The 12,901-nt window shown below is 39.6% G+C and overlaps 1 protein-coding gene across 8 annotated transcripts in view; it reads left to right on the top strand.

Moving 5' to 3' along the window:
* CASK (calcium/calmodulin dependent serine protein kinase) overlaps positions 1 to 12,901 on the top strand; it is a 450,595-nt gene that overhangs the window by 258,793 nt on the left and 178,901 nt on the right. For all 8 annotated transcript variants that reach the window (XM_088451724.1, XM_088451721.1, XM_088451720.1 and 5 more), the window contains 3 exons: positions 108 to 230; positions 1,892 to 1,975; positions 8,213 to 8,312. In XM_088451724.1, the coding sequence (XP_088307850.1) occupies positions 108 to 230; positions 1,892 to 1,975; positions 8,213 to 8,312 (307 nt within the window). The remainder of the gene's footprint in view (positions 1 to 107; positions 231 to 1,891; positions 1,976 to 8,212; positions 8,313 to 12,901) is intronic.

The raw sequence follows: 12,901 nt of genomic DNA, 5'->3' as shown, positions 1-12,901 counted from the left end.
GTGTTTTTTTTTTTTTTTTTATCCTATATATTTTTATGTATAACACACATAATGGCTGGGCTATTTGGTAAATTAAATGATTTATTCTTGTACTTCCAATTATTTAGATGAATCCCAGGCAGTGGAGCCATATATCTGAAAGTGCCAAAGATCTAGTGCGCCGCATGCTTATGCTGGACCCTGCTGAAAGAATAACCGTCTACGAGGCACTCAATCATCCCTGGCTGAAGGTAGGCTGATGTAAAAGTTTCTGTTCCAGAGAGCCTCTTCTGTCTCTGTGTACTGAGAAAATGCAGGCATCAGATAAATTTTGCATGATCCATCTTCTCTATATTTAACAAATATTCTAAGTCATAGTACATGAAATCGTAGCAGCATGGGCTCCAACATTAAGTTCAACTCTGCTAATTTCTCAAAAGACAAAAAGATGTGTGTGTATTCAAAAGTATATGAATAACAAAGCATAGGAACTAACTTTTTGTGGCTGATTCACGCTGAATTATTTGGGACTTACCATGGAATTATATTGTCACTTTTTCTTTTACATTTGTTAGTTGCATTCAATTCCACTATATCCTCACAATGCAGTTTCTTGTTTATTACATGTTTTTAAAATTGTCCTAGAATAAGTAATGAATAATAACGGCAGCAAACAAAACCCTCGTTATTCTCCATTACAGGAAATTATATTTTTCCCTAATGTTTGCATAGTAGTTGTCAGGGTAAGGCATTTTTAAATTTGTACAGAAAAAAAGTCACTAAAGGTGATAACTGAGATTTATTAAAACGCAGAGCTTCTAGCTATTATTTATCTAGCAAAGTCAATAAAATGACAAGTAGCAGGTGATTGGTTGCTATGGGCAACTTTATCCCTCCTACAGGTTGCTACAGCTGAATAAAATGCAATAATTAATGCGCAATAACAGTGAGGTGCAGCTAAGGTGCAAAAGAGAGAACACACCCAGTTAGTACTCAATAATGACCAAAAGAAGAAAAAAGAACTATTGCACCTATAATAGCGCTCCCCAGAGGACAAATTCACATAAAAACATAACACCCTGTGAGAAAAACACACAAGATGAACAAGGAATATATACTCACCTATAGAAACATAATGAAGGGCCCCAATATTGGAGCTGGTGGTCCTGCAAGAGGAATATGGGTATCCTTCCACTCCTTTAGTGCTTAGTTTCATAGATCCAATATGGAAAGGAACATGCATATACAGGAGAGAAACAAAATATATAGTGTAGTAGTCCTTTATATGTTCAAAGGTTTATTGGCGGTAACACTTACAAACATAGAAGAAACAAAGGCATATCTGTATATCCCTGAAGGCAATATAGCACGTCCGTGAGTCTTGAGAAGCCAGATGGTATACAGGCAAGGTCTCCGGATACCCCATCTGGAAAGGCAATAGACAACCACGTTCCTCCAGTCCTCTGGGACGACAGAAAACAATCTCCAAGTGAACTGCTTAACGCGTTTCTGACCTAAAGGTCCTTCATCAGAAGCATAGCATGCTATGGGGAGCGCTATATAGGTGCAATAGTTCTTTTTATTTTTTTTTCTCTTCTTTTGGTCATTATTGAGTACTAATTGGGTGTGTTCTCTCTTTTGCACCTTAGCTGCACCTCATTGTTATTGCGCATTCATTATTGCACTTTTTTATTCAGATGTAGCAACCTGTAGGAGGGATAAAGTTGCCCATAGCAACCAATCTCCTGCTACTTGTTTTTATGTGAATTTGTCCTCTGGGGAGCGCTATATAGGTGCAATAGTTCTTTTTTCTTCTTTAGGTTGCTACATCTCCCCCAAAATGTTTTAGAACATGTTTTATGTGCATTGGTCACTTATTTTGTAGAATAAACACAACTTTTACCTATGACAGGAAAGAGATCGCTATGCATACAAGATTCACTTGCCAGAAACTGTAGAGCAGCTAAGAAAATTTAATGCAAGGAGGAAATTAAAGGTAAGTGCTATTTCTATAAGTGGTCTTAAATGAACAAGACAGCGTAATAAATTATTTGGTCTTTGTTGTTTGTAAATGTAACAACATCCTTCATATGTCTGTATTCTTGGCATTGAATATAGTTATATAGTTCCCAAATATGTAAACGTGTCCTGACGAAGGGGCAGGTGCCCTGAAACGTTGACTTATCTGGTTATAAATACACTTGGTGTTTGACATCTTGAATAGAGCCCTTTGAGTGCCGTGTCGTTCTTGGAATTGTGTGTATGTATGTATGTATATATCTCATTTGTATTTATGTTCATGATAAACTCAAGAACTACTGAACCAATTTTGACCAGGTTTTCACTGAAATGTTCCTTTTAGATGCTCCGAGTGACACAGGCTATATACACCAATCCTTTCTACTCTTCGGGAGGCCTTTATAGAGATAATTTACTGGGCTTTTTCCAGCATCAGCTCCTAGTTTAATCTTGGGGGGCGGAGCTTATGACTGACAGGCTTCGGAGGACCCCAGTGGACTGAAGGAGAGGGAAGGTGTGGCCACCACTCTGCCTGCACGGCTCTAAGTAGGCATACTGACCTAGCATCATTGAAAGAAATTAATAATAACTCGGCAACGATGAGTAGGCTAGTGCTTATATATATATATATATATATATATATATATATATATTAGGGATGTGCAGGCTCGGATAGGTTCGAGTTTGCATGTGGAGTTCGGATTTTTCCCTCCAAAAAAACGGAACTCAGAAAGAGGCAAAACGTCATCTTACATGGACGAACATCATCATTCCTGGACAAAAGTCCAGGAATGATGATGTTCGTCCATGTAAGATGACATATATATATATATATATATATACACAGTGCCTTGCAAAAGTATTCACCCCCCTTTGCATTTTTCATGTTTTGTTGCCTCACAACCTTGAATTAAAATGGATTGTTTGAAGGTGTGCATCATTTCATTCACAGAACATACCTACAACTGTGAAGTTGTGGGTTTTTTTATATTGTGAATCAAACAACATTTAGGACAACATAACAAAAAACTTCAGCGTGCATAACATAAGTCAGTACTTTGTCGAGCCACCTTTTGCCGCAATTACAGCTGCAAGTCACTTTGGATAAGTCTCTGAGCTTGCCACATCTTGCCCCTGGGATTTTTGCCCATTCCTCAAGGCAAAACTGCTCCAGCTCCTTCATGTTGGATGGTTTCAGCTTGTGAACAGCAATCTTCAAGTCTGACCACAGATTCTCAATTGGATTGAGATCTGGGCTTTGACTAGGCCAGTCCAATATATTTAAATGTTTCCCCTTAAACCACTCGAGTGTTGCTTTAGTAGTATGCTTCGGGTCATTGTCCTGCTTGAAGGTGAACCTCAGTCCCAGTCTCAAATCACAGGCAGACTGAAACAGGTTTTGCTCAAGAATATCACTGTATTTAGCACCATCCATCTTTCCCTCAACTCTAATCAGTTTCCCAGTCCCTGCTGCTGAAAAACATCCCCACAGCATGATGCTGCCACCACCATATTTCACTGTGGGGATGGTGTTCTTGGGGTGATGGGACGTGTTGGGTTTGCGCCAGACAGTGTTTTCCTTGGTAGCCGAAAAGTTAAATTTTAGTCTCATCTGACCAGAGCACCTTCCTCCATACATTTGGGGAGTCGCCCACATGCCTTTTGGCAAACTCAAATCGTGTCTTCTAATTTTTATCACTAAGTAATGGCTTTTTTCTGGCCACTCTTCCATAAAGCCCAGCTCTAGGGAGTGTACGGCTTATTGTGGTCACATGCACAGATACACCAGTCTCTGCTGTCGAACTCTGCAGCTTCTTCAGGGTTACCTTTTGGTCTCTGTGCTGCCTCTCTGATTAATGCCCTCCTTTCCCAGTCTGTGAGTTTTGGTGGGCAGCCCTCTCTTGGCAGGTTTGTTGTGGTACCATGTTCTTTCCATTTGATGATGATGGATTTGATGGTGCTCCTGGGGAACATCAAAGATTTTGATGTTATTTTATAACCCAACCCAGAGTTGTACTTCTCAACAACTTTGTCCCTAACTTGTTTGGAGAGCTCCTTGGTCTTCATGGTGTGATGCCTCTGGGGCCTTTCAGAAAAGGTGTGTTTATACTGACAGAACATGTGACACTTAGATTTCACTAATTATGTGACTTCTGAAGGTAATTGGTTTCACCAGAACTTTTGAGGGGCTTCATCGCAAAGGGGGTGATTACATATGCACAAACGGAATTTTATTTATAAAGATTTTTTTTATATATATTTTTCTCATTTCACTTCACCAAATTAGACTATTTTGTGCAGATCCATAACATAAAATTCAGATAAAAAAAATAAAAAAATTACAGGTTGTAATGTAACAAAAAAGGTAAAAAGCCAAGGGGGGTGAATACTTTTGCAAGGCGCACTGTGTGCGTGTGTGCGTGTGTGTGTGTGTGTGTGTATATAAATTAGGTACTCCCTAAGAAGATTCCTTTTCCTGTGCAATGTCCAGCCTGACTCTCTCATCCAGACTGTAACATAGTTCAATATTCAAACACCAACTGTCACCCCAAGTGCTGCCAAGAATCGCTGGCAGTTGGTGTGGCCCCTTGAATAGTGAGGGAAGGGAATGTGTTACTACAGAGGTGGGAGAGAAGAAAATGTGTTACAACAGCAGTGAGAGGGGAATGTCTTACTATAGAGGTGAGGGAGGGGAATGTGTTCATACACAGATGGGGGAGTTGAATGTCAAATGTGTTACTACGGGGTGAGGAAAGGGAATGTGTTACAATATGGGTGAGGTAGGGATGAGCGGGTTTAATGTGTTACTCCAGTGGTGAGTGAGGGTAATGTGTTACTACAGGTGTGAGGGAGGGATTGTATTTCTGCACAGTTGAGGAAGGGAAATGTGATACTACAGAGGTGAGGGAGTGGAATGTGTTAGTACACAGGTGAGGGAAGTTAATGTCTTACTATAGCAGGGAGGGAGGGGGATGCATTACTGCAGAGGTGAAGAATGTGTTGGAGTCATGAGATGGAAATGGTAAATATCTAAGGTCTAACTGGGTGAAACTGGGTACATCAGCTAGTAAAGTATAAAAGTAATTGAAGCACCACTGTTGTTAAGAGTTCATAAAAGGTAATTTGGGGGAAGATGCACCTTCAGTTAACACTCTTTCATGCACAGAAATTGTCTGGATATGACTGATTTCATGTAGGGTAGAAGTTCCATTTATTTTCTTAACTTCATATTACATTTTCTGATATTTGCATTTTTAGTAACACAGTGGTGCAATCGGGAACTCCCGACTGCACATTGCGAAAACGAGAAAAGGTGGATAATATCAGACACTTTTACCTTTACAGATATGCAATTTTAATAATACACTTGTATAGTAGTATTGGAGTAATCCATCACAAATAATTAGATTCCACAAAAACTATACCAAAAGTTAAAATAGTAAAAAGAAAAAAGACCATATGAGTGGTCCAAAGAGCGCTGTCCCTCACAGTTCTCGTCTTCTCTTATTTGTTCGTGGATAGCGTAATGATCTCAAATGAGGAGAAAAAATGATGCGCAATTGTAAATCAATTTTTCCAATGGTCAGTGATGAGTCTAGAAACCACTCACCTAAACTAGGTGAGATGCATTCTTATAAAGGTATCTTTTGGATCCTCTAATATGGTCACAAAATGAATAGACACTTTCCAGCGCTTAGTCCCCTCTGGCAATGGACTCACCTGGGAATGGACTCACCTGCAGGACAGAAGAAGCGCGTTAGGAGGACTTTTTTAATATCCCACCACGTCACCGGAGCTCTTTTATTGCGGTGAGGGAGAGTGCAGTGTTAACTGTTCCAAACCGAAAGTCATTATCTTTAGGGATGTAGGTCTAACCAGTCCTGGTTTCTAAAAGATACCTTTTGTGGAATGCCTATACCTGATCCCAGGTGTGTCCATTCCCAGAGGGGAATAAACGCTGGAAAGTGTCTATTCATTTGTGACCAGATTAGAGGATCCAAAAGATACCTTTATATGAATGCATCTCACCTAGTTTAGGTGAGTGCTTTCTAGACTCATCACTGACCATTGGAAAAATTGATTTATCATTGGAATATAATTGCGTATCATTTATTCTCCTCACTTGAGATCATTACACTATCCATGAACGAATAAGAGAAGACGAGAACTGTGAGGGACAGCGCTCTTTGGACCACTCATATTGTCTTTTTTCTGTTTTATTTGAAGGAGTGGTGCTCCTGAGTGTGGACTGAGCTGCAGTCCCTTTGGGCGCAGGTTGTTTTTAAAAGTTAAAATAGTGACTGTAAACACAAGAAAGATACTACAAATAACTGGAACAGGTAACCTTCAATACACATTTGAGTTCTTTGACTGTAAGTTCCTAACAATAATACAAACACTGTTAATATACAGTATTCATGCATTTAGTAAAAGAGTTCCATATGTTCTACTGTCTATAAGAAATCTGCTCCATATAGACTTAACATGCATTTTGTGCTTAAAAGCATTTTGCAAATGGTGTAAGAGGGAGGCAAAATGACTGTATCATATCTAATTTTATGAAAACCACTGTCAGCTGTTTTTGTTATGCAATACATCACCATTTGCTGTGGAAGTAAGTTTAGACAAGGGATACTGTTTGTCATACAAAAATTGTATTCGTTCTTTTTATAGCGATTATATTGTCTTTCACTGTAATGGCTACCTTTCAGCTGTTGTCACATCCTTTATGTATGGATTTACTACTGTAAGTCTAGTGTTAACTCTAGCTCCGGCGGCAGGCAGAGCGCCGGAGCTAGAGAGAGGGCAACCTTGTGCGCGCGCCGAAAAGGGCGTGCTCATGAAAAGGGGGCGTGTCTATAAGACGCGTCCCCTTTTCGTCATACTTGGGGGCGTGCCTGGCGCTTACGGACATGCCGGGCAGCCCCCAAGCGCTGCAGAAAGGGAGAATAGATGTGGGGCGCATGCGCCCGGCGTCTATTCTCCGGCGGTGACCGGGACGACACCGCATGTTTCTCCACCCGCGGGACACTGAGTCCCGCAGGTGAAAACGGCAACCGCAGGCTGTGAGGGCAGGGCGCTTTTTGCCCTCCTCCTGGAGGGCAGGGTGCCGCGCCCCACTAAAACAGCCTAGTGGGAACGCTAAAGTTAGTGTGTAGTAGTTTGGGTAATTACATTTATTGAATGTGTAGGCAATTATGTTGGTCAGATTTACATCACTGTTGTAGCCTTGTCCATACAGTAGTCAGTCCAATCCCCATAGATAATAGTCATTAGTAGCATAATTAACCCTGTCGGGATGCTGATGGCGGGATTCTGACCGCTGGGAAAACAGCGCTGGCATCTCTTATCCCACCCTTAAAAAGAAAAGCACAGAAGTAAACAGAAACAGGTATTGGTGTTTTGAATGGTTACAATTTAATTGACAAATGGGGAAGAAAAAAGGTACGGTGGCCAAGCAATGATCAGCTATTTGACTAAACTTCCAAACAACTCATTCACACACATTACCTGGTGATCAACCCTACTTTAAAGCAATCTATGGTCTACTCAACCGGCAGAGTAGTGTCGCTAAACCCCCATAGCAGTCATCAGCATAAACCAAGCTAAAGTAAGGCACACTCAAAAATTAATAAAACTGCCTATCTGTTTTTTTCGTGGATGTTTGAAAAGCTATCTAGAGGAGAAGGCGGGAGGCAATTTAAGGATCAAAAAGGCCCCTAAAAGAACTTTGAAATTGCTAATATCACAAATCAGTCATTGTTCGCCATGGCCTTGGGGTCCAAACGCCTTGAAGCTTAATTTCAGCCTTCTGTTATCTTTATTTAACCTACTCAAGGTTTGGAGTTTCCTCGTACTAGATTTTATCTTGGCAATTTAGATCTTACATTTGCTCCAGTAAAACGAGTTTTGCGCATCTCAATGGACACATTTCTAACATTTGTGTTTAGACTTGTTGTGTATGGACTCATTCCTAATACCTAGACCTGACAATGTAGATCTGCTATTATTTCTCTTGATTTGCAAGAGTTGTTGAGTCATATTCTAGCCATAAACCATAGACCACATAATCCATATTGTACAATCCAAAAAATACACCACTTTCTTTTCAGTAGATTTATGATATTGATTGGATGTTGCATTTACCTTTGGATGGTGTTGATGGTAGTCATATATAAAATATTTTATGTATGCAATGTGTTTGCTTACCCAGGGAGCTGTTTTAGCTGCCGTATCTAGCCACAAATTCAACTCATTTTATGGGGATCCGCCTGAGGAATTACCTGACTTTTCAGATGACCCAACTTCTTCAGGTATGTTTTCTTGCAAAGTAAATGCTAACTGTTTATATACGAATTTAATGGAATGCTCATGTTTAGTTGTATTCTTTTATTAAATGATGACTCCTAATAGTTTGTTCTATATACTACCTTCATAAATGTGACGGTCTGCAACACTTTTGCTTATTTCAGAATGGAATAGCATGGTAGTATGGGTTGGGGCATTCCTCCTAATCCAGTTAGTCCAATGATGTCTGTAATGATCCAGCAATGCTCTCCAAAATTCTTCAACAACTGTAAACTTTGTTGGCCTCTCTAATTTATTAACTCCATTCAGGTGAATAAGACGTTCATGGAAAGGAGTCCTTTACGACACACTGCCAGGAAAGCATTGCTGGTCTCCCACAGACATCGGGTGACCTACTGAATTGGGAAACGCGTTGCAACCCAGTTTAGTAGTAATTAGTCATTACTATACAGTTTGAACATCAAGAATATTTAGTTTTCAATGCATTTTGCTTTTATTTATCCTGATAGAGTTTGACAAATACAGTGCAGATAGGTTGCCTTGAAGCTCATTGTTAAACCATTGCTTTTTTTTTTTACATTTTGTCAAACATTCTAATTTCTGTCATGATCTGAAAAGTTTACCACATATGTGAACAACATTTGTTGCCTTTACTGCATCAACTTATGTTTTAGCTTTGGTAGCCCTTTAAAAATAAATCCCTCTTAAATTTTACGATAACACTTAACAAAATGCGCAAAATGAAAATGTGATTAGGGACCAATTTTAGTGTTTGTGCAGATGGACATTAATTCAAGCTAAAGCAAAGTAAAGATCATCAACCTCTATAGAGAGATGCTGGTGTTTGTGTACATTGTGACCTTAGCATGTGGATGACGGGGCAATATGGGAGCAAGTAGAGCTGCTTGGACTTTCCACATTAGCAGCATCACTACATGGAAATAAATGATCTCTGTAAGATTCTACATTAGTTCCCTTTCCCCTAGATTACATGTGTGAATAGAAGGAAAATTCATTTAACCATGTGTCTAATTATGCTAGTCTGCATGGGCCCTTAAGTGTACTAAAATGAAGGGCCTGATTCAGAGTGCATGCATGTTAGCCATGTTGTCTGCATGGAAATAAATGCCGATATTTGTCTTTATGCAGACTTGCACACATCTATGCGACTGCACAGCCCCATCCATCTATCTACAGAAATCCGTCATCAGTAACAGTGCGCATTTGTACCAGCCACAAGATGTGCCAAAAATTAGATGGCTCTCTGTATACAATCATCTCGGCGGAGCCCACACTATACACCCACAACATGCCCTCAGAAAACATACCCTGCATGCAAATGTCCCATTGCTGACCTGTTAAACCCATTCAGTCAATAGTTTAGATGGGATTGAAATGCATACAATGTAGTTGCTCATTGTTGCATATGTCAAGCTCAGATGACTGTGCAGTGTGAAGAATTGCTATATCCATCAGCAAATTGGTCTTGTATGCAACTCTGAATCAGCCCCAAAATGTCTACATTGTGCAAATTACATTAGATGACAAATAACATATCTACAGCACAGGTTCTCAAACTCCTGTCCTCAGGACCCCAAACAGTGCATGTTTTCCGTGTCTCCTAAAGGGGGGTATCCACTAAGCGATTTAAACAAGCGATTGCACGATAACGATGTAGTTATCGTGCAATCGCTTGCAAATCGCGCATGCATCGGGCATGTTTTGGACGGAAGCGACCCGCGATGCGCGTGCCCGCGGGTCACTTCTGACATCGCCCGTACATGCAGGTCAACCTGACGATCTCGTCAGGTTCTGCATGTGCGGGGATGAGGGATGTGCCGGAACTGAACGAGTAAACGTTCAGTCTAGGCACATCACTAGCTATGCAAACGACAGCATGATTGCAATGTCGCAATCGTGCTGTCATTTGTATATCGCTAAGTGGATACCCCCCATTACAGAATCACAAGTGAGATAATTACCTCCACCTGTGGATCTTTTAAAATGTATCAGTGAGTAATGAATACACCTGTGCACCTGCTGGGTGACCTGGAAAACGTGAGCTGCGCAATGTCCCGAGGACCGACTTTGAGAACCACATCTGTGCATATTCAAAACCATGCACATTTGTTATTAAGTTTGATAATTTAAAAAAAAAAAAAAAAAGTTAAAACCTCTCCATATTATATTAAGTATAATCTTCTTTGTTGTTTATGACAGAAAGCAAAAAAACCTTACATTTACTCACAAAATCAAACAATACAATATCTGCTACAGAGGTCAAACTGTAATCAGCCAAAAAGAAGCTGCTAGCAAGTGCAGTTATCATCAGTGAGTTTTTTACCATCCCTCAGTTGCCTTCAAGTGATTGGGCTACTAACAAATGTATCTGTCTTCATGCATGTGTACATGAAGATTGCCATTTACTTTTTTGTATTGTTTTGCTGTTTTTACCTTCCCATGTATGCATTCGCAGTCTTTTGATTTTATGGTTATAATTTTTTACCCCAGTGATGTTAAGCAGCCAATGCTGACAGTGGTTCCACTATGCTGCCTATTTAAAGGAGTACTTTTGGAATATAAAACACATTTAGTCAATAAATACTCCTCTTCCGTCTATCACAACCATGGGAGCCAATACTCTTAATCTACTCACATTCGTTTGTACCAGAGGCTACATCGAAGGCTCCTTAACGAGTTTGGTACGGGATGCCGGCGCTCGGGATGCCGGCGGTCAGAACCTCAGCGCCGGCATCCCGACAGGGTTAGGATACCCTCCCTTAGTGCCTAACCCTCTCCCTAGTGCCTAACCTTAACACCCAACCCCACTACTTACCGTTGGGATTCTGACAGGTGTCGGGATTTCAGCACCAGCATCCCGCACACCGGGATTGTGACCGCATCCCTGCTAACCAGCTGTTATTAAAAATAATTAAAAATCATTGTGCTTTTACTAGAGTTTTTTATTGCTAATAATAACATACAAAGGCATAGGGGATGAAACCTATTGGTTCCAGTAACCCCATTCCTATTTGCAACTGCTTTACCTAATGCCATTGGGTAATCTGCCTAATGCCGCCACTGTTACTTCAATGGTTATCCAGTCAGTTGTTAAGTAATTTTCAATTTAGCATGTGTGTTTTCAAACTTTTCCAGGCTCTCATGCTAGGAAATACAGCCTTTTATTTTTCAACATTACAAAATACCTAGCATGGTTTTGTTTTAATTACATTCCCCACTCATACATTCCCCACTTAGAGTAAACTATATGAAATCTGCAAAAACTTTGTGACACACATACATTGAAATACAGTGCATGGATTTTCCAATAAACATGGTACAGTACCTTGCAGTAATGCAGATAACATACATGATAATACAAAAAAATTTGATATTCAAGCTTTTTTTTACCTCAAACCTTTTTTAATTAGTATTTGTAAAAGGAAAGGGAATGGAAATGTAAAACTCCAGTGTTCTACCCAATGCCCTAAACACACATACACACATTTGTTTACATATATTAACTGTATTGTTGCAGGTGCTAATATCAATTACTTAATTGGTACTTAACATATATAATTATAACAGCCAATAGGATGGTTGTACCCCATATGTATGTATCATTAAACGCCGATGTCTCAGACGACACTCTAAAAAATCGTCGAATCATATTATTAGAGTCCTAAAGCTCTCACTGGGAGTCCTGTTAATCAGCTGGTATGCGGTATAAAGTGAGGCAGTCCTGTTTTGGTATGTTGGATATAGTGCAGTGCTATAAAGGTATTACCGCTTACTTTATTTATAAGTACCTATCCACTGGCAATGTCAGTAGCTGTATATATTCGTTCATGTGGAGCAAATCTCGTGCAGTCAGAATTTTTTTATTTTGTTTTTTTCTTTAATAATAATAAACACAGTCACCTACAGTATGCTATTGGGAGTGCATTAGCATTGTTCATACCCATCAATGTTATGGTGCTGTAGCAGGATTTTCTGGCAGGTGATCTGTCTGGAACACAAAAAAGGGTACTGCACAGGAGGGTGCAAATACGAAGCAGGACTCACCAGCAACTTAACATTTTTGTAACTGATATAGTCTTGACTCTCAACCTTATACTTCCTTTGCAAGAGTTCCAAAATCATAGTCAAGACTGACCTTACCACTAAGTGATTGCTGACATTATAGTGGGGAAGTTTATCTAAGTGACTGTTAGCACTGGAAAATCATTGCTGTCCTAATGTTGTCAAATGTGAAGAATAGAGGAAAATTGTGTAAAATTCCTAAATCAGAAATATTTTTCAAAAGCAGAATACAGCAAAAAAAAAAAAAAAATATTCTCCTGAAACATATGCTGAAGAGTGCCAGGTACTTTCTTTTCACATACTGTGCACACAAACATTTTACCCAACTACCCATATGACCAACCTGATTAAAAAGAAAAGTTTAATCAGTTTTAATGGCCTTTGAAATACATGTTTTTATAAGCTTTTAGTCATGTAGCACCATAATTCTCCTTTACAGTTGGCAACAACCACAGTAATAACACTTGCTAATATAAAAAAAAAAATACTCAATTTGTCAGGTTTTTTGTAA

The sequence above is a fragment of the Taudactylus pleione genome, unplaced genomic scaffold, assembly GCF_031769625.1.
Source record: "Taudactylus pleione unplaced genomic scaffold, aTauple2 ptg000026l, whole genome shotgun sequence".
NCBI lineage: Eukaryota > Metazoa > Chordata > Amphibia > Anura > Myobatrachidae > Taudactylus > Taudactylus pleione.
The sequence above is the reverse complement of the archived record's forward strand: the minus strand, read 5'-3'. Positions and strand labels throughout refer to the sequence as shown.